Source organism: Crocodylus siamensis, chromosome 5 (genome assembly GCF_052110815.1).
Source record: "Crocodylus siamensis isolate JL-2025a chromosome 5, ASM5211081v1, whole genome shotgun sequence".
NCBI lineage: Eukaryota > Metazoa > Chordata > Crocodylia > Crocodylidae > Crocodylus > Crocodylus siamensis.
The window spans coordinates 16,622,037-16,641,699 of record NC_143399.1 but is presented as its reverse complement, the minus strand read 5'-3'; the positions used below and the strand labels follow the sequence as shown (position 1 = coordinate 16,641,699).

At 45.0% G+C, this 19,663-nt stretch overlaps 2 protein-coding genes across 5 annotated transcripts in view; one reads left to right on the top strand and one right to left on the bottom strand.

Moving 5' to 3' along the window:
• Positions 1-7,777, top strand: part of JAK1 (Janus kinase 1) — an 87,789-nt gene extending 80,012 nt beyond the window's left edge. For all 3 annotated transcript variants that reach the window (XM_090049230.1, XM_090049228.1, XM_090049229.1), the window contains exons 19-25: positions 1,113-1,207; positions 1,653-1,845; positions 2,597-2,721; positions 3,039-3,211; positions 3,929-4,046; positions 4,940-5,050; positions 6,093-7,777. In XM_090049230.1, coding sequence (XP_089905356.1) covers positions 1,113-1,207; positions 1,653-1,845; positions 2,597-2,721; positions 3,039-3,211; positions 3,929-4,046; positions 4,940-5,050; positions 6,093-6,194 — 917 coding nt within the window. In that variant the 3' untranslated portion in view covers positions 6,195-7,777. The remainder of the gene's footprint in view (positions 1-1,112; positions 1,208-1,652; positions 1,846-2,596; positions 2,722-3,038; positions 3,212-3,928; positions 4,047-4,939; positions 5,051-6,092) is intronic.
• Positions 7,778-7,796: 19 nt separating this feature from the next.
• The window catches only part of RAVER2 (ribonucleoprotein, PTB binding 2), a 68,007-nt gene continuing 56,140 nt past the window's right edge, over positions 7,797-19,663 (bottom strand). The window contains exons 12-14 of one of the 2 annotated variants that reach the window (XM_090049232.1): positions 18,577-18,666; positions 17,909-18,034; positions 7,797-11,026 (exon numbers count right to left, since the gene is read on the bottom strand). In XM_090049232.1, coding sequence (XP_089905358.1) covers positions 10,880-11,026; positions 17,909-18,034; positions 18,577-18,666 — 363 coding nt within the window. In that variant the 3' untranslated portion in view covers positions 7,797-10,879. The remainder of the gene's footprint in view (positions 11,027-17,908; positions 18,035-18,576; positions 18,667-19,663) is intronic. The other variant, XM_090049231.1, reaches the window with a different exon arrangement.

The following is a 19,663-nucleotide window of genomic DNA, read 5'->3' as shown; positions in this document are numbered from 1 at the left end:
AGGGTTTTACACACTAGCAGAGATTTCCTCTGACAAAGCATGAGAGCTGTGCAGGTGCCGTGGGTGAAGTTACTGATAAGCAACAGCAGATGTATTGTTCAGTGAGTACATACAAAGAGAATATAACCATTTAATTTGCGAATTGCCATTAATTTGCCACAAATTGTGGCACAGCTGATGGGGATAAATCAAGCTGAGTTGAAAGGACTGTAGCAAGACTCAGTATAGCTTGTTCAGTAGTACCCAGCCTCCTTGGCCCGTGGGCCAGGTTCAGCCTGCAGGCCCAGTCCAGTGTACGGTGCTGCCCAGCCAGGGCCCAATGCAGGGACAGAGCCAAGGCAGCTGGGGCCAATATGGCCTTGTGGGCAAGGGGAGCCATGGCAGTGTTAATTCTCTCCATTCCTCCACCACCAAATTTCTGGAGGTGTGGGGAGATCCACAGGCTGGATTGCATGGGACTGCAAGCCAGATATGGCCTAAGGGTCATGAGCTGAAGACTCCTCCTGGCCTAGTTTCAAGGCAGTATCTGGGGCCAGTACAACTTTTACCAGTGTCATTGGGGAGTTTGTTGACCCAATTAGAGCCTGCAGCATAATCAGATACATTGGTCCTGGTCCAACTCTGTTCCTGATTCAGCTTGCTCTGAAATTGCTAGAAGGCATTACATTTTGAAAGGAAGCTTGTACATGTAGGAAGGCCAAAGGATATAAAAATTATGGTGAATTTCCCTTGAAACTGAGTAACCCTCAGACCTGGCTTGCCAGTTGCCATAGCGCTGTCAGCTAGAGTAAATAGCCAGTTACATCTCTAGAAGGCTTAGGGCTTTCCAGCACCATCATCCCCTGGTGCTGGGGAAGCTGAATCTGAATCTGGGAGATGAATCAATCAGAAGAGCTAGGTATTGAGATGAGCAGCCAACACCTGGATATGGTCAATGGAGGTAGAAAACTGGGCAAGATGTTAAGAGTCAAGGACGGAGACAAGGATAGACATGAGCAAAGAGCTTTGCTACAGAGAGACTGGAGGTGCATCAAATACCTCTAAAACCAATGTCAAAAAACCTCTGGGAGCCTGTCCACCTTGAACTGCATCTGTGTTCTCTTCCATGGCAGATCCTGATATTGTGTCTGAAAAGAAGCCTTATGCAGAGGTTGATCCCACCCTGTTTGAAAAACGGTTCTTGAAGAGAATCCGTGACCTAGGGGAGGTGAGTTGAGGGGCATTTTTAGGCTGGGAAGAAGAAACATGGTGGAGCCCCCCGTTCTTGCTGCTGTTGTTCTCAGCAGCATGGCTCTTTGTCCCACTCTCTTCCTTCCCCACACACTCCATAGCAACCAAGGGATTTTCCTGGGGCAGAAGGGGCTTTCTGAAAAAGCAGCTGTATGAACTGCTAAGCAGCTTGTCTGTGGGACTGCTAGAGGGGATGATATGTGTGTCCCCCCAAGACAAGATAGGTGCACGCCAATCTGAGGGCAAGGTCTAGTCCAGGTGACCAGAGTCTGCCTTCAGCTTGTCCTTCAAAGGAGCTGTGTCCCCAGTCCATGGTGGGTTTGGTGCAGGTTTTCTGTATCACAAGAGCGGGGAAAAAAGAACCGTCAGTGTCTTGACTATTACACTGAGAACTGCCTGGCATCTCTTTCCTTTAAAACCAGGGTCACTTTGGCAAGGTTGAACTCTGCAGATACGATCCAGAAGGTGACAATACAGGAGAGCAGGTGGCTGTAAAGTCCCTGAAACCAGAGAGTGGTGGAAATCACATCGCTGATCTGAAGAAAGAGATTGAAATCTTGCGGACTCTTTATCATGATAACATAGTGAAATACAAGGGGATCTGCACAGAAGATGGTAAGCTGTCAAGTAGAAAGAGAAAAAAAGTCACCAGATTTTTCCTTCTGCTGTTCTGCATGATAGCTTTCTTCATGCAGATGAACTTGGGTCATCTTGTTTTTGGCAAAAGAACTTCAGATGTCTCTCTGAAATTCTTGCCCCCCACCCCCCGGTTTTCATTTGCACTCCTGTAGCTATTTAGCTTTGAAGTAACCGTGTGGGTCACCCCGGTACCAAAACTTGGTTTTGAAAAATGTGTATGTAGTGAAAAATGTACTGCTTGCTAAATTTCAACAGGGAGCTCAGAGAAACAGGATTTATGCTGGCAGCAGGGACATATAGTGCTAAATCATAGAGAAATACCTGCTCTGTCTAGCTGTGGCTAAATTCTTGTTTACATGAAAAAACAGTCTGGGCTTATGGACAGAGATGAGACCTTTATTAGACCAAACATTTTTTTGCAAAAAAAGGTCTTTACATGTTCACATGAAATGTTCTTCTAACACCGTGACTGTATCCTCTCCAGACATCACGGTTTTGAAGTCTGTGGCTTTCTGTACAGCACCCGACAGAGTGGGTGTCACTAATTTTGACTCATGCCTTTGGCCATTACAGCCACATACAGAGTCATTGACTATGAGGAAAGAAACTCTTATCACTGCCAGGTCCCTGCTGACCAGTGCAGACAAGCCCGGCACAGCAGGTGCTGGCATTTGTAATACGGGGAAGATTATATCCCTGAAAATGAACAGCCCTATTTTTCTTTTAGGAGGAAGTGGAATTAAACTCATCATGGAGTTTCTTCCTTTGGGGAGTCTCAAGGAATATCTCCCTCGGAACAAGAACAAAATCAACTCAAAACAGCAGCTGAGATACGCAGTTCAGATCTGCAAGGTAAGACTGGAAAGACGCCACCGTTCCAGAGCTGGTGCATCACCATGCATCTGGCAGACCAGGCTCCCTGGGGATGGAGCTGTTGTTATTGCCATAAACAGCTGAGGAGTGCACAAGGAGCTCCAGGCATTGTTGGTGGGAGCAAAAAGAAAAGAGCTTTGAATGTAGCGGTGGGGCTGTCGTCTGAATGCTGAAGGGAGAAAGGAGATCAACCAAGGGAAATGAGGGAGAAGCTGGGGAACAGTTTTATGGGGAGATGGGGAGAGAACATGGATTTAACACTAGGGAAATGACCAATTATTATGTCCTCTCTACAGGGAATGGATTATTTGGGCTCCTGTCAGTATGTTCACCGGGACTTGGCAGCCAGAAACGTCCTTGTTGAAAGTGAGAACAGAGTGAAGATTGGAGACTTTGGCCTCACAAAAGCTATTGAAACGGATAAGGAATACTACACCGTGAAAGATGATCTTGACAGCCCTGTCTTCTGGTAATAGGCTACCGCAACTCCACTTTGTTAAATAGTCTATACCCCCCACTGGAGCCATAGGCTCCAAATATTTGTTGTGTGTGTTTTCCTGTTTTACTAATGTACTGCAGGCCAGGAAGACAGCAGACTGACTGCCTACACCAAATGCATCCACTCATTTTAACACTCCCATTTTAATCTCGATTTGTAGTACTTGATCATGTAGCTTGATATTGTTTGCAGCACCTCAAGACCTTGGGTGAGATAAGAGGCATTACTAACAGGCACACATGTTCTCGCCAAGTTCCTATATTTCACGCAAGTGATATCACAGATGAATTATTCTAAACATATGCAGCTTGAGCATTCAGGCTGTAAATAGACATCTCACTTGAGGAGGTCCTGATTGATCTGATGCAAAACCTGGGATAGGAGGCACAGCCCTTTCCCCAGCCTTTCCAAGTTGCACTGCTGCTCCCCTGCCAGTAATGTCCAGGGAGAGCACACCAGGACCCCCAGATAACTTGAATTGAGCCACAGCTAACCTAGATGTACACAGCATTGTCTCAGGGGAAAAAGTACTTGAAGTGGGACAATACACCGGTACACCTGTAGAATTCCAGGAGAAATGCTGTGTCTTATTGTTTGCGCCCTCAGTCTTACTTTCTTAACAGTATTTGCGTTGAGTAAATTTGCACAGGTTTAAGGAAATGTAATGGAATTGTGCTCTGTCCATAGGTACGCGCCAGAATGCCTGCTTCAGAGCAAATTTTACATTGCTTCAGATGTCTGGTCATTTGGAGTGACATTGTATGAGCTACTTACCTACTGTGACTCTGAATCCAGTCCAATGGCAGTGAGTGGTTTTGAAATCATTTTATTTCAAGATCAGTTATTTTATTTTAATTCAATCCTATTCATGCACATCAGCGTCTTCAAAAATAATTCTTTGAGTTTCGCTGAGGTTATCGTCTGAACACCGCAGCTGGCTCAAAAGCAGACTGGAACAGAATATGCTTCTCTGGATCAGGGGTTGGCAACATCTTCAGTGCTGTGGGACAAAATAATGCAGCTTAGCCTGAGGCGGGCTGGTGCTTCCAACATGGCTGACACTGCAGCTACTTGTCCCCGTTGCCAGTGCTTCTCCCTTGCTGCTAGTGGGCCATAGGTGCTGACCTCCGCTATAGATTATGAAAACAGGAAATTTCCAAAAGTGCAGCTAAACCCCGTAACCAACCAATCTGAGCTTCTGCCTAAGGCAGTGGTGCCCAAATTTTCTTACCCTCTGGGCCAGAGGCATAGTGCAAGATCAGTTTGGGGCTGGATTTGCTGCCTGGGATCGTATTGTGGGCCAGATTCAGTGAGGTTAGTGCACAGGTATGATCCTGTGCTTGGCCCCAGCCCTGTGCTGCCACATCAGTCCCACCACCTCAGCTCCTTGTGACAGTGCAGGCACATGGGGCCATGTCATCTGGCCTGGAAAGTTGGCAACATGGAGAGCACACATGGCCTCAAGCACTGGCTGTCCTAGCGGAGAAGCTGTTTCTAAGAGTTGTGCATGTTGTATTCTCCTGACCCGATGGGATGAGAAAGAAATGGGTACCCTGTTTGTTAACCTCCAGAATAAGGTCTGCTATTAGTTTTCATTTTGAAATGCCAGTATTGTGCATCTCAAGTCTAAATGTTACAGATTCACTTTCATAATTTTTTCTTTATATAGTTCTTAAAAGTGGCTTTTACTCTCTACAGGAATTCTTGAAAATGATTGGTCCCACTCAAGGCCAGATGACAGTAGCACGGCTTGTGCGTGTATTACAAGAAGGGAAGCGTTTACCACGTCCACCAAACTGCCCAGAAGAGGTATGAACTAGATCACCAGCAGGGTGTATACAACAAGCTTTCCTTGCACTCTGCTTTAAATTCAACAGCAAAAGACTATCACATGATTGTGGCTGAGAAGTCTGTTTGCATTTTTGAAAGAATGAGAAGATTCCTTTTAGTTGAGTGTTTTTTAAGCTTCACTGACAGGTTCTGAAGTCTGAAGCCCAGGTCTTTCTAGGGTCTGAGTCCAAAGAGAATTCATTAGAAATCCCCTTGAGTCTTGAAGTATGGAGCTGGTATTTGTGCCAGTACAGCTGTGTTAATACAGCTGCCTCCTTCAGAGGAGGACCAAACTGCAGCCATCAGGACCAAAAACAAATGTTTCTATTTGTGGGACAGGACAGTTCCCATCCCTGTCCTGGAAGTGGGCTGTTGGTGCCTGATTCCACTGCTACACGTGGAGCCTTCCAGTTGACTTCAGGGAAGGTGGATCAAGTTTTTTAACCAAGGAGCCCAGCCACTAGAGGGAGCCATAACCAAGTGAATGAAATCAGCAATTAAATATTTGGGGCATTTTTACACATGCAAGTGCCCCAGTGCTGGGCACTTTGAGAAGTGCCTGGTGCTACAGCACTTACAGTTGTATAAATGGCGAAATGCGCATCAGTGCCAAAAAAGTAGTTGCGGTATGCTTTTGAACTAAAACACCGCAGAGGTGCCTTAGTTCAAAAGTGCACCGCTATGCATTTCACTGCTTTTACAGCTGCACACAGCGCACATGCGGAGTATGTTTCACTTTAAGTTTCACTGCTGCTTTAAAGCGGGTAGTCTGTGAATCTGCAGAAAGCAAAGTATAATTAGAAACAGCCATATCGACTTCACCTGTTCATGGTTCTGATTACTGACCTTTTATCTAAATACTAGTCAAATAAGATTTCATATTGCAAAGCTGGTTGGCACACAGTGGAGTATCTTATTTACTGACACACCTACCGGCTGTGGATTTTGGTCATTTGTCTTTTTGGGAAGATGAGAAGTCAAGTCTTTATAGTCTAAACATAAAATTCTCATTTGTTTCTAGGTTGATCAGCTGATGAGGAAGTGTTGGATGTATATTCAAACTGAACGGACCACCTTTCGCAACCTTATTCAAGGATTTGAAGCACTTATAAATAAAACTTAATTCACATTTTTGTATTGTCCGTGCTATAATTGTGTCAAAATACAATGTGCAAGTCTTCTATTTTTAAATACTGTAGTTTGTACTCTGGCTACGCTAATATGCATTTAAAAGTTTCTTTTCTCCAAGGGTTTAACTTTTTGTTTTTGTTTAGTCAGCACATGGATCAAGTATCATAATAGAAATTTGTTTCTCAAAAAGGCATGTTTGATCAATGTGTACATTATATGGATTATATTGGGCTAATCAGAATTGAAAAATGTGTCAAGAAAGACTGTAATTCTCAGTGCCAACATATGTAGCGTATTAAATAAATATTCTGTCCCTAGAGGGTTTATTTCCTAATTAGCTGAGCCAGAAGGCATAAAGAACTTACCAAGGCAACTGCTTTTCAAGTATGCAAACTTTTATGGGTGTACAAATTTTTTTTTTTTTTTAAACACTGGCTGACAGAAAACCCTATAATGTCCTTCATGTGCACAGGAGTTTTAAAAATATAATTAAAAAAAATCGGCACAATCATTATTCCAGATGCTATGTATTATCAATCAAGTGCTTACTAACCAAACAACTTTGACCCAGTTTAAAGTCCTAACATTTTATGTTGCAGGGGAAAAAAAGAAATTTTAAATGTCAAGTTTCCATTTATACACATTCAGGATTGTGCATCTGAGTTTAATTTACTTTTTTAAGTAAAAAATTTCCCACTGTCCAAAGCACCATATAACATACAAATGCTCAGTGTGCAAGCATAGTACTCCTTGGCATGAAATGCAGGAAAGCTGCCAGAGTCAGTAAAAAGTGGCTGGGAAATCAGGAATGCATGTATGAGAATAACAAAATAATAATCAGACTAGAGTAATGCACTCCAGGCCTGGGACCAACCATGTCACCAGAGAATTCACTTGTCAGGGCTGAGACCTGAACAGTTGTGAGGTCTCCCTAGATAAAGCAATGTTTGCTTATTGTCTGCCATCACAATGAGTATCTTCAGATGAGCTGCCTGCAAGCAATTCTTTGACTGACCCACACATTTATTAAGACCTGTTAAAAAGAAGTGTTGGACAAGCATGAGTATGTAAACCTAGACTAACTGCACCTTAAACAACAGCACTTGGATCGTAATTTGGTGGGGGAAGACTCAAAATAGGCAATCGCCAAAAAACTCAGTGAGCCAGAGTAAAAACGTATCCAACGAAGTCAGGCTGAGCCTGGAGCCACTTGAGGTCTCTGGTCATAATTCTGCTTTTACACAAGCTGCAGTTGAAGTGAGGGCCCTGTTCTGTAAATACAATAGCCTTTTACAGGAATAATTCATTTCAATTGGAAACCTTTAGCTGACAGCCTGTCTAGAATGTAAGGCAATACTGTTTTCCCTAACCCTGAATTCAGAAAATGCTTTGAGGGACTATTCATCACTGCCTGGAATAAGTCTTCATTAAACTATAAATGTAATTACTAAATGTTAACCAATTTAGATTTATTTTTAAAGTATTATCTGTTTTATTTCTGTATTCCATAAACATATAAACAGGCACTTTGTTACTCTTTTTACAAACAAAACTAATAAAAAGGTTTTCTCTGTACAGCTGTCTGTGTTAATTCTAAATTAAATTGTGTGAAAGTCTCTCCAACTTACCTTCCACAAAGTATCTAAAAGCATGCTAGCTAAAAAAGTGGAACGTTAAAAAAAATAAAAATAAAAGATGGCTTCCAGCATGTAATTGTAATCTGGAGGGGTTTTTTCTTCCACAGAATTACACTGTAAATATACCAGCAGTTTATTTTAGTCCAAAAGAGTGACAATTCAGAAAAGTTGCTTACACAACAATGCAAATCCAATACTACAGGTGAATTTTCAATATCAGGTAATACCAAAAAAGCCAATTAATCTTGTAAAAATATTCATTATTCTCATGGGTATCTTCATAAAACTCCAGATAAGCAGTGTGTACATGTGCATACTACGTCGACTGTGTAAAAGGGATAAGTATCCTTTTTTTTAAAGTGCATCTCAGCTACAGTAAAAACGTGGAGTTTATTCAAAACGTTCCTTTAAAAAAGTAAATTTTGAAAATGTCTTAACAAGGAACCTCAGAAATCTATTTACAAAGAGTTTAAATTAAATTTACAGCAATACCTAGCTGAAACACTACATTAATTACATTCTTGCTCCATTTAGTCACAGATGGAAACTGAGTTTCAAAAAAATGGGAATCCACAGCAAGTCACAGGCATTTTATTCGTAATTTAACTTGCCTGAAAAATGGATAATGAAAACACAATTTTCAAATCACTGATACAATAATGCATAGGCAGAAACTAGACACCCTAATGAAACTGAAGAAATCTTGTGATGGGGCCATATATAATAAAAACACGACGTTGCAAAAGAAATCAAACTTAGAAGCAATGTTGTTGACTAAAACTCAGTGCTCAGTGCACAGGTCTTGAAGAGAGGCAAAGGCGGGCTTGGACTGTGTCATACGAGTCAGACATTACAAACAAGTGCGTCCCTGCCAACAGTACAAGCAGTAGTTGCTATACAGAGGTAATTATTTGGAGAAACAACCCTCCAGTCTAAAATTAATAAGGTGGGGCTTAGCCAGAGACAGTGGGACGTGTCATGTGAAATAAGCAGTCTGAAGTTCAGGAAGGAGAGAATAAGTTTTTCATGGAAGAGAAGTGTTCAAAAGGGGAACTGTCAGTGTCTGCAAATAAGAAATCCAGATGTTCTACTTACTGTCCTATAATAGATCACACACACTCCTCACACAAATGCTAGCAAGAAGCCATTTTCTGTCTAAATAAAAAAAAAAGATAAGCTGAGAACAAAAGTAACATGCGGAGGGCTAAATCCTGTAGCTTTGGGGAGCCAATGGCACTCAGCACTTTGGTGGACAGTGATTGTGATGAACGTCAAACAAGACACAGGAAGACTGACTGCTTGTTGTGGAAAAGCAGAGGGTGGGGTAAAAGTAGTCTACTGAGGATGGGCATACTGGACTATGAAGTATTTCCTCCTTTTAGGGAATGTCCCCACAAACATGCATGTGTGGTTTGTGATGCCTCAAAGCAGTATTAAGTGCTGCCAACTACACGCGGTGCATGTGTTCACCGCTGCTGATTTTTTTGACACGGGGGGGGCGGGGGGGGGTCCTGGTGTAAAAAAAAAACTGCTGCTAAAAGCAGCGTGGCACGTGGCAGCAGTGCACGCTGCCTGAAACAGAAGCCTGGCTGGCCAGAGCCATACTCTGGCTGCTGCCAGGCTCTGAGTGGCCAGATCACCACCACTGCTCCCCCAAGAGACCCCCAAGTAAGGCTGCTGGGACCAGCACAGGTGCTGACCCCAGCCTCTCCTACCCCAGCTGGGGAAATTTGCTCCGCACCAACCTCATGTGCAGGGGTGCGCACAGCAGCAAAAAGCACAAATTGGTGCTGCTGCTATTTTTGTTGTGGAAACCACACATGCTTGCAAGTGGGGATGCTGCACTCCTAGTGTCCAAAGTCCTAAACCACCCACTAGTTTAGCAGTCAGCTCCTTAAGGTTTGCTTCATCTCTGATGAGCCTTTATACCAATCCACTTCCAAAATCATTAACTTCAAAAGCCTCACCTTACTACTGCTTATGTGCTTCAAGTTGTCTTATTGTTGTGGCAACACCAAATTGCTTCTTGCCTTTCAGTTTTTGGGAAGCTGTTCACTCACACAAAGCTAGATCCAATGTGTAGCACAGTGGCACTCAACCTTTTCAGATTCAAGGCACATCTCCATAACTTTGGTGAACTAAATGGCACCCCATCTCTCAAGTTAATTTATTACAGTGCTTACCTGCTCACACAGTGTGCTGGGCAGAAACAAGCTTGTATTTACCTTTGTGCACCGTATGCCACTCTTAAAAGGTTCATACAACACCCCCGGTGTCACTAGGCTAGTAGGAGCTAGTATTTCAGATAGATTTTACAATCACAGGGAGGAAAATGTCCCCTTACAAGCAGTATCTTGCATAGGAAAAATGACAGGTGATTTTTTTGTCCAGGAGGTGACCAAGAATACATGCCTTGTATAAATTCTGTTCAAATCTGATTTGATATTGCAAGGCTCACAGGCACACAATAGTGTCTTACTTTTAACAAAACATTTCCTGAAAAATCCTGGATTCCATGGTAATAAAGTAGCTATGCCTCCATTCAGAGTGTAAGGATACCAAAAAACAAAAAAAGCTTTAAGTGCAGAAGGGAAAACCCTGGAATGGATAAACCTCAGAATTTTAGTGAAATGATTACTAAGACTCATTCAGCTCAACTTCCTCCTCTAAAGATCAAGACTTCTCCCACACCAATGTTCTTACTGGTTTTGACTCGCACCAAAACCTACCAAATTTAATTCCTTTACAGGCTGAAGATGATTGTTAATTTCAGCAATGTACAATAAGACAAAGTAGTAATGGAAACACCATTACCGTATTTAGCAAGGCAGGTGACACTAGTGAAGAATATCTAAGTAAATGTCTTTTTATTGCTACATAATAGTTGATTTGGCAAATTTGCCTGCTGTACAGGATTGTTCCTTTTGGGTGTCTGTAACTCATATATATGGATGGTGTGCGTGAAGTTAAGGCAGCAATAAAGAGCACAGGTAAGAAAAGATTGCCTTTTCCCTTGAAGGCAGGATCTGTTGACTGGATATCAATAAACACGTTTCTTTTTAAGATAGGATTCTGCATGATGTACTGTATTGTCCTGAGTATGCTGGCCAATGTATTCCACTGGCCCAGCATCTGGGGAAGAAATGAGGTACGAAGAGCCTCGCTTTTCACTTCTAACTGGTGCCACCTGTGGGAAAGAAAATAAATGACAAATGAGTAGACCAAACATCCTAAGCTGAAAGTGGAAGAGTTAGGTTCAGATGTGGGAGCTACTGCACCGACTGCACAAACTCGGTTCACTGCTGTGATACTTGAAAGTTTGAATCCTTTCCCAGACAGTGTAACTGCAAGTTCAATCCCATAAGTGAGTGTGCATGCCTGTGTAGGTACTGTGTAAAAATGCATTTTGTAGCTTATATTAAAACTAATAATAATAATTTAATGTAATGGTGCAATAAACTTCTTCTGAGCCTAAAATGTACCAATGCAATCTACTGCCATCATCAGCTGCAGAAATGGTTCTCAGCCACTACAGAGCAGGTGATTCTGGGATGCACATTTCATACTGCTGTGCAAGGGAACCCCATGGACAGGCACCTGGGGCTGTTGTCCCACAGTATCTGGCCACCTGAAGCCTGGAAGCAGCAAGGCTCCAATCCTGTAGGACAATGGCCCAGAGCAACATCTGCGCCTGCCAAACAATCATATAAGCTGCATTGGGACACGTCCCAGCACAACTGACCCCAGGACAAAAACAATGGCCCTTTGTAGCTTTAGATGGACAAGTACTACTGAGAAAGCGAGTAAGCTCCATAGGATCTAGCCTACAGGGCCATACCAAGACCTACTTGTTTTCCTCTAGTGGTATTTTGCATCTCTAAAGTGAATTATTGGCACATACTTCACCACTTGCAGATCTAGGCCTGCATATGAGTTAAAGCAGCAAGTACCTGTATTTGTGAAATTCAATTGCAAGCACAAGCTGTACAGATGCAAATTGTACAGAAGAAGCAACTGAAAACATACCTTAAACTGGAAACATTTAAGCCATTTTGCATTTACTAAAGTTCTGGAGTTCCTGTCAACTGAGAATCCCCCACATCCTGCCTACATGAACAGATGGACAGACGGGCGCATAGACACACACACACTCTTACTAAGAGGACAGCTTTTCCAGTTACTTGTGTAGACCTTTCACACTGCCCCAAAACCATTAAAAAACAGTTGTAAAATACAGCCACTAGTACCTGAAACTGCTACTTTTCCATTACTGCCAACAGCATGTTACACAAATAAAGGCTAACGTGAGAGAGACCATAAACTCAGTGTTGCATTAAAAGCAAATAAATGTCCCAAGCTATCATTATTCTGTTTAATAATCTGTTTGCCACCCAATTTGGATGTGTTTCAAAAATAGATTTGTTTTCTAAAGAACCAAGTAGGGACTTGGGTTTTTTTTAAATGCAAATGTCTCATAGAAACACTGTTTTGACAAAAAGTGTCAGTCTTAGTTGATGTTTCTGGACAGTGACAGTGACCTCAGAATGGCCCACAGTCTGGGTCTCACCTGGGATGGAGAGGCCTAAGAACCACAAAGTGGAAGCAATATAACCTCTCAGAGCTCACTGGAGCACAGGCAGTGCCATGCTAACGGTAATGCTGCTCCAGGTTTGGGAGCTACTCTCCCCAGCAGGGCAAGAAATGCAGCCCTGTGGCGGGGACTAGGTTGCAAGTAGTGGCCTGCAGTGTCTGACCTATGGCACTTTTCTTCTCTAATTAGAAAAAGGGGGATTGAAACAGTGTGGCTCACTCAAACCTGGTGGCAGTCAACCCATGATTGGGCGGTAAACATCAAGGGCTACAGCCTATACAGGCGGGATAAAATGGGGAGGAAAGGCGGGAGTGTGGCACTCTACGTCGAGCAATACATGTCCTCAACAAACAGCACGGGGTCAGAGGAGGGGCAGACTGAAGAGCTCTGGGTTAGAATACAAGGGGGTCGGGGGAAAAGGACTCAACGGTGAGGATCTACTACTGACCACCCAACCAGGGGGAAGAGCTGGACCAGGAATTCTCAGGTCAGCTTGCAGAGGCAGTTAAGTCAAGGGACGTGATCATGGGTGATCTAAACTACCCGGACCGCTGGGAGAAGCAGTCAGACAGATCTGACCGTCCCAATGCTAGTCAAAGGGGCAAGAGTGCTCAGAAGCCCCTGTCGCTCACCAAAGGCATTCAGGAACATCTGAAAGCTAAAGAAGAGGCATACACCTGATGGAAGGGAGGGGCCATAACCAAGGAGGATTATACCTCCATTGCTCAAGACTGTAGGGGGGCTGTTAGGAAGGCTAAGGTGGAGACAGAACTAGGGCTAGCAACCAGGATCAAAGATGACAAGAAGTCCTTTTTTAAATACATTGGGAGTAAAAAGAAAGCACTGGGTAACATGTGGCCCCTGCAGGACACACTTGGCAATCCAGTGGTTGCACCAGACAACAAAGCTGACCTCTTTAACAAATTCTCTGCCTTCATTTTTCTGAGCAGAGACTGGGACATCCCCCCACTGGGATCCCGGATGGACCCAGGAGAGGCACAGCTTCTGGTGGGACTGGACATGTTCAAATCAGCAGGTCCAGATGATCTCCGGCCCAGAGTGCTGAGGGAATTAGCAGAGGTCATTGCGGGACCCCTAGCATGGCTTTACAAGCACTCATGGTGTTCTGGCCAGGTGCCAGAGGACTGGAAAAGAGCTAATGTGGTCCCCATTTTCACAAAGGGAAGGAGGACCTGGGAAACTATAGACCCATTAGTCTTTCCTCGGTCTTGGGGAAGCTTTTTGAGAAAATGATCCAGGAGCACATCTGCGAGGGACCAGCAGGGGAGATTATGCTTAGGGGCAATCAACACGGGTTTATTAGAGGCAAGTCCTGACAGACCAACCTGGTGGCCTTCTACGACCAGGTGACAAAATCCTTAGACACAGAAGTCACAGTGAACATAGTCTTTCTGGACTTTAGGAAGGTGTTTCACACTGTCTCTCACCCCATTCTCATGAAAAAATTAGGCGACTGTGGTCAATGCCTACAGTCAATGGGTTGCAAATTGCCTGGAGGGCCGCACCCAGAGAGTGGTGGTCGATAAATCATTTTTGACCCAGAGGGATGTGGGCAGTGGGGTTCCCCAGGGTTCGGTCCTCAGGCCCGCACTGTTTAACATCTTCATCAGCGACTTGGATGAGGGGGTGAAAAGCACCTTGTTCAAGTTTGCGGATGACACTAAGATGTGGGGAGAAGTGAGCACGATAGACAGGAAGGGAGACAGGCTACAACTAAATCTGGACAGGTTACAGGGGTGGGCGGATGAGAACAGGATGGGTTTCAATACTGACAAGTGCAAGGTGTTGCACCTGGGGAGGAAGAACCAGCACCATACCTACAGGCTGGGGAACTCCCTTCTCATCAGCAGAGGCAGAAAAGGATCTTGGACTCATTACTGACTCCAAGAGGAACATGGGCCGCCAATGTGGGGATGCAGTCAGTAAGGCCAACTGCACCTTGCCATGCAACCACAGATGCATCACGAGCAGGTCCAAGGAGGTGATCCTCCTCCTCTATGCAACTCTGGTCAAGCCACAGTTGGAGTACTGCGTCCAGTTCTGGGCGCCGCACTTCAGGAGGGATGTAGACAGCACTGAGAGGATCCAAAGGAGGGCCAGGAGGACAGTCAGGGAGCAGCAAGGCAGGCCCTACGAGGAGAGGCTACGGGACCTGAACCTGCAGGGAATAACGGCTATTTGTAAAATACTCTGGGAATGGGAAGTGATAAGTTTGTGCTCTCTATTAGTTAAGTTCTATGCTTGTGATCTACAACTATGGCAAACTCTTTATTATTACCGTTACCTGAGTCTCCACTGAGATTTCTTTTAGGATACAAGAGCTGTGGCTGGCTCCTTCCATTCTACTTATGTTTCGTGCTTCCTTTGGACTGGGTCTCTATTCTTCCCCAGTCTGCTCCACTTAAAGTCCAAAGTAAAGCATGGAATTATTCTGAAATGCTTTTTCAACACTGACAAACAATGGACATCGTTAAAAGAAAAATCCTGAATCTGTTGCAGTGAGGTGAACAAATTCCTTTGAAGGGTTGTGAAATATCTGTCACTGGAATTTTCCCACTGCAGTTTACATTTTGCCCTGAGGAGGTGGGTTGGACTAGACAATCTTGAGGATCCTTCCAGACCTATTTTCCTATGATTCCACTATGCCTCTGCAGCAATTTCTCATTAATGGTGCTTGTTGTAAAATGTAAACTGCATCCGTATACTAGATAAGAAGGACATCAAGTCTATGTAAAGTCCAGCATGATGAGAAATAGTGCCAAGCAGCCTTTTTCTTCCTGCTTCAAATGAGCCCAGCTCATTTACAGGCATTTATACAGGTTCATCCTTGCAGATCTTGCCTTTTCAAGATGATTTTTTCTCCAAGCTTCTAATCCCTCCTTTACACCTTTTCCCAATTAGGAATTTCTGTACTGGTGTAAAGCACAGACCTGTCCAGTCAGATGCACAGCAGCAGTGTTAACCAAGACTTGTTGTGGGGTGGCTTAATCAGGTGCTATTTGTATTTAATACCAGAAACTAGGGCTGTGCAAAGCTTCAGTAGCTGATTTGATTTGAAGGAGATTCAACTGAAGCAGGAAACCAATTAAAAGCTCTGAATTGATTTGAAGCCTCTGAATTGATTGGAAAAAGCTTCAGTAACGATTCAGCCAATTCTGAGATTCAGCCATAGACTAAACAGACAGCTGACAGCTGCCTCCAGCTGATAAGTCTGTTGGGGTTTGGGGCAGGGGGGAAGAGGTGTGGGGGAGGGAGGGACTGGGGTTGGGACAAGCTGCTCATCCGGGGTGGGGAGTGTGGGACTTCGGGAGGGGGACAGGAGGGGTGCAGTATACAGGCACTGCAGTGCTCAGAGCAGGGACTCTGCCCTACTGCCACTTGCCCAGCTACAGGGTGGGGGGGCAGGGTGCGGGCATGGCTCACTCCAGGCAGAAGTGGGCAAGCAGCAGCAGGGCATAGTCCCCGGTCCTGCCACACCCACATCTCATGCCCCGGCTGGCAAGTATGGCAGTGCCTGCCCCCACCGCCCCGGCTAGCAGGGGGCGCAGGATATGGGCACATCAGTGTTGGGAGTGGGGACTCTGCTCTGCTGCCACTTGCCAACTGAGGTGGGTAGGATGCGGGTGCATCAGTGCGGGGAGGGGGGGCTCTGCCCTGCCTCTCCTTGCCAGCCGAGGCAGGGGAGCGGGTGCTGCCATCGCTTGCCAGCCGAGGCAAGGGGCATGGGATGCAGGTGCAGCAGCATTGGCAGCGTGGGCTATGCCCTGATGCTACTAGTCCCCTTTCGCCCGGAGCAAGCCATGCCTGCATCCTGCCCTTCCTCCTACCCCAGCTTGGCAAGTAGCAGCAGGGCAGAGCCCCGGCTCTGAGAGCTGCCATGCCTGCATCCCACACTCCTGCACCCACCTCCCTGAGTCCCACACCCCCCACCCCAACCGGACAGCTTGTCTCAGCCCCAATCCCTCCCTCCCCCTCCCTCCTCCTCCCCCAACCCCAACAAATTTACCAGCTGGAAGCAGCTGTTGGCTGCCTGTTTAGTCTATGCCCGAATCTCTGAAGTGGCGTCGAATCTTTCAGATCTGCTTTGGCCAAACTGAATCAGGACAATGATCCAAATCTCTGAATTGGATGAATTCGAATCCAAAGCGAATACTTGCTGCTTCTCAAAGGCTTATCAGGAACCACTTACGACCCTGAGATTTTCCCAGTTATAAATGAAATGAGATATAAATGGAAAAGCTATGGGTCTGGCTTGGTAGAGTTTGCAAAGAATTTTCTGTAGTTGCAGCAACACTGTTCTCAGTGGTGGCAAATGACAGAACAAGAAATGATGGTCTCAACTTGCAGCAAGGGAAGTTTAGGTTAGATATTAGGCAGAATTTTCTCACTAGGAGGGTAGTAAAAAACAATGAAACAGGTTACCCAGAGAGGTGGTGGCCCATCCTTGGAGGTTTTTAAAACCTGGCTAGACAAAGCTTTGGCTGGGATGATCTAGTTGGGGAAGGTCCTGCTTTGAGCAGGGGGTTGGACTAGATGACCCCCTAAGTTCCCTTCTGACCCTAACTTTCTATGATTCATGTAGAACTGAAAATAAATTCATAGATTTCATAGACATTAGGGCTGGAAGGGACCGTGAAAGATCATCGAGTCCAGCTCCCCGTCCAAAGGGCAGGAAGTCAGCTGGGGTCATAGGATCCCAGCAAGATAAGCATCCAATTTGCTCTTGAAGGTGTTCAGAGTAGGTGCTTGAACCACCTCCGATGGCAGGCTGTTCCAGACCTTGGGGGCTTGGACAGTAAAGAAATTCTTCCTTATGTCCAGCCTGAAACGGTCTCGCGGTAGTTTATGACTGTTCAACCTCATTATCCCTTGGGGCGCTCTGGTGAACAAACGTTCCCCCAGATCCTGGCGGTCACCCCTGATAAACTTATAGGTGGCCATCAGATCGCCCCTGAGCCTGCTCTTTTCCAGGCTAAAGAGCCCCATGGCTCTCAGCCTGTTGTTGTAAGATCTGTTTTCCTGACCTCTGATCATGCGTGTGGCTCTTCTCTGGACTCTCTCAAGCTTCTCCACATCCTTTTTGAATTGTAGAGCCCAAAACTTGAGGCAGTACTCCAGCTGTGGCCTCACCAAGGCCGAGTACAATGGGAGAATGACGTCCCGGGATTTGCTTGAGAAGCATCTATGGATGCAAGCCAGAGTTTTGGTCGCTTTACTGGCCTCAGCATCGCATTGCAGTCTCACGTTCATCTTGTGGTCAATGATGACCCCCAAGTCTCTTTCTTCCGTAGTGCTAGTCACCATAGCACTGCCGAGCCTATAGGAATGCTACAGGTTTTTCTTCCCAAATTGTTTTCTTTTTAGCCATTTGGTGGCAGTATAACATAAAAAGCGGCCAACAACCAGCATTTAGACCTGGCCACATATGAAAATGCTTGGGTTAGTCTCTCCCCTCACCTTGTTCAATGGACTTTGTGAGCCTGGCAAGCTGCCTGGCTGATACGATCCCTGGGCTCCAGTGTAACAGGAAGGCATGACATGCAAGTAGGTATTGTAGTCTGGGTGTTGCCCACCACCAGATTCCTAAATGCAAAATAAGATCCGTAATAAATCAGAGTTCAAAACAAAATCCATTTTTTTAAATATTCTTACTTAGTATAGGAACTAGCAGTGGATGTGGAAATACCAGAGCCCAGTTCCAAAAGGAAATTCAGAGGCTCAGACCCGCAGTAACCTGGAATGCTTATACACATAATCCTTTGAAAAGACAGGCCATGTGTGGGTGTCCATATTTTTTTCTGTTTTGCCTTTTGTGTGAAGCACCAATTTGAGGTTCTATAAAGGTATGATCATGAAACAGCTCTTATATGATACACCGTTGGGGAACCATGGAACCCTTCAGGTTGTAGAGTTAAGAATAGGAAAGCCTGGAGAGAATATCATTCAAAGCCAGTGCCTGAGTCTCAGAGTGAAGTTGCAGTGGGATCTGTTGTCTGCTGAATACTGTTCAGTATACACAGTCTGGCAGCATGGGACCCAGTATCAATGAGGCATTTAGCTTTAGGATGCTGCACATCACAGAACAGATCAGTGAAAATACAAAGAAAAACAGTTTTACTTCTTACCTCAGAAGCTTCATTTTCAAAATCCCCTACTCTTACTTGGGAAGCATTGTATGCTTGAGCACAGTGCTGGTACCACTGTTGGAGAGCCTCCTGGAAAAAGAGAACAAAAACCTCTTCACTATCTGCTTTGTTAGGTCAGTTTTAGGGCCTTGATGCATGGTAATTGTGGGCAGCTTCTGGAGTTCTTAACCAGTGGATTGTCTGCACATTAACACCTGAAACTAGTCTTAAGCACTCATTAGGCAGTTCAAAGTTATACTACTCCAGGGCAGGATTATTTCTGATCCACATTACCCAGCTCACAGTAAAATAAAGTGTAGCCACTACAGGCTACACCTTAGTGTATAAACATGGACCTTCTCCCCCCAACATTGATCCAGATCAGGTCCAATGCCTCCCTCCTGCCCTCCCCAGCATCCCTAATTCCTGCTTGCTGACCACTGCCCCCTCCCTGCCTGCCCAGCCACCACTGGCAGAAAAGAGCAGCAGTGACCAGGCAAGCAGGTTAACCCTTCCCTGCCCGCTCCTCTGGGACAGACAGCGTGGGTAGCTACACATAAGCAGGGGGGTACCGGGGAGAACCCCAGGGGGACGAGGGGAAGCCTGGAATGGGGTAAAGGGAGGATTCTTACCTTTCAGTCCTCCAGGCCCCTGCTGGCCTGAAGTATGGCTGCTCCAAATTCACTAAGACCAATCAACATTTGTGCGGCTCACAGGGCAAGGTGTAACCCTGTATTTTACAGCATTTTCCTGTGACCTTCACAGGGCACTAGATTTAATTTCTAAGACTCATCACAAGAAACTTAAAACTCAAACAAAACATTTCCTGGTAATACGTGAGGTGGTTATGTAATGCTCACTGTACGAATGCCTTGTTTTTAGTACACAACCACCAGATGCAAGTGCAGTGTCATTTCGGTTATCTGGAGAGACATAGCAAGACAAGCATACTTGTATGATGTTTTAAGGGTATCTATGTACAACTTAAGAATTTTGGTTGGGCTGCACCAGGAAATCCTCAGTTTTTTGGAATCTATTTGCTATCAGTGCTGTGATGAGGGTCAGCAAGAGCCGTACTCTGTACAGC